We start from the raw sequence: 1,959 nt of genomic DNA, 5'->3' as shown, positions 1-1,959 counted from the left end.
TAATAAGTAAATGAACAACATATGCCCATGTCCTTTTTACTCTATAGGTATATGTATTTCTTCAAGATTTTAGGGTTACCTCTCCATCCCCCCACCTCATTGTAAATGTCATGAATGCCATAGTTGCCAGATTTTATACATGCATTTTATGTTAAGGCTGCCATAACTTACAAAGTAAATTAATGGCTTGTGAATGATCCTAATTATGGGACACTAAGAATTCTTAATCACTTTCCTTCCCTTTAGGGATCCTCTTTCTCTTGTTGTATTGATAACTAGTGAATGCTTGCAGAAAGTTGTGGGAACCTTGCTTGCTGTTAGCTCGGAACTTCTGAGTACAGTTTTCCTTTGCAACATCAATTTATAAATGGTGGGAATCATTTCATATTGTCCTCTTAATATTTTCACCTCTATTTGTTTTTGTGCTATAAGGGTTTGTTAGGAGGCTATGATTATAGTATGTATATACTGTTGCTGTGAAATTTTAGTTTGTTCCTTACACACATTGTGCATTTCATCTGTGTCTAAGGATGATAAAAGAGAAATATTGTCATAATTTACTTGATGGTAACATTATTATTATCATAATGACATCTCTCCCTTTTAGAACTAATTATGTTGGCCAAGCAGCATTATTTACAGATTTTATTAATATTTTTGTTTATTTGGTCATCAGGTATCTGATGGAGCGAATGCCATTACCATTGGACATTTAGGTCGAAATCCATTACCATTGGCACTTATTGGGGGTAACTGCTCCATTCATGGCTTTGATGGTGATGGCAATGATCCTTTTTGGACTGTGACAGGAGACAATGTGTCTTCTATCACTCTGACTGATTTTGATGGTGATGATGAAAATGAGGTATAGTATTCATTTTTACCATGTTTTTCTTACCTTTCTTTGAAAAAGTTTGATTTATAATAACGGTTATAGATCAGAGTTCCTACTTCTCTATAAGGTGGACTGATTGTAAGTATAAGGAATATTTCAAGTGATATCTCTTTCAGCTTTTGGTGGGTTCCGAGGACTTTGACATAAGAGTGTTCAAGCGTGAAGAGATACTGTTTGAAATGTCAGAAACTGAGGCAGTGACAGCTTTATGCCCAATGCATGGTTCTAGATTTGGATATGCACTTGCTAATGGAACTGTTGGAGTTTACGAAAAGATATCAAGGTGGTGGAGGATAAAGGTGGGTCTGTTTAATAATATTGATTCAGTAATCTCAGACATGATCAAATTAATTTAAACCTACAATTCAGTTGATGTCTGAATAAGAAATACATTATCTGATATTTCTTTTCAGTCCAAAAATCAGGCAATAGCTATCTACAGTTATGATATTGATGGGGATGGTGTTCCAGAGTTGATTACAGGATGGAGCAACGGGAAGGTAGATGCTAGAAATGACCGGAGTGGAGAGGTTGTCTTTAAGGTAAGCTCTAAAAATTGTTTGTTTCATATTGCACTTTTTTAAATGAAGAAGTGATGATCTCAAGGCATGAGATAGTACTGGATTCATGAGACTGCTCAGGTTTTCAATGGGATATTATATTGAAAAATCAAAGAAATGCAATTTTCCAATGTCTGAAAATGCAGCAGCAACTCTTTTATTCACTAATAATAGATATAATTTATTTTGGCATAATCCATCAATTCACTAGTTCTAGTAGATCTTGTAAACAAATATTGGTTATTGGAAATCAGAAAAGTAAATAATATGCAAGGTTCCTTTAACCTATATCATGTCATGGTAGTGACCCCATGTGCCTGAAATGATGTCTTCATGTCATGCATAGTAGAGCCTGCTCTAAGTTGTCCAGGCTAATGAACCTGACCAGTGAAGATACCTCAGGGGCCGTCGGCCTTGGCGGGAAATTGGCCAGTGCGAGTCAGGTGGGTTCCACAATGGCTGATTTGGAGGGCGGCGTGGCTTAAAATGAACCCGGGAATCCGG

General features: G+C 36.4%; 1 protein-coding gene across 1 annotated transcript in view; it reads left to right on the top strand.

Moving 5' to 3' along the window:
* The window catches only part of LOC119591874 (Bardet-Biedl syndrome 2 protein homolog), a gene marked incomplete in the record, with an annotated part of 22,073 nt that overhangs the window by 5,352 nt on the left and 14,762 nt on the right, over positions 1–1,959 (top strand). Inside the window, 3 exon segments of the mRNA XM_037940612.1 lie at positions 677–865; positions 1,012–1,194; positions 1,309–1,437. Of these exon segments, the coding sequence (XP_037796540.1) occupies positions 677–865; positions 1,012–1,194; positions 1,309–1,437 (501 nt within the window).

This window comes from Penaeus monodon, chromosome 29 (assembly GCF_015228065.2).
Source record: "Penaeus monodon isolate SGIC_2016 chromosome 29, NSTDA_Pmon_1, whole genome shotgun sequence".
NCBI classification, from domain to species: domain Eukaryota; kingdom Metazoa; phylum Arthropoda; class Malacostraca; order Decapoda; family Penaeidae; genus Penaeus; species Penaeus monodon.
The sequence above is the reverse complement of the archived record's forward strand: the minus strand, read 5'-3'. Positions and strand labels throughout refer to the sequence as shown.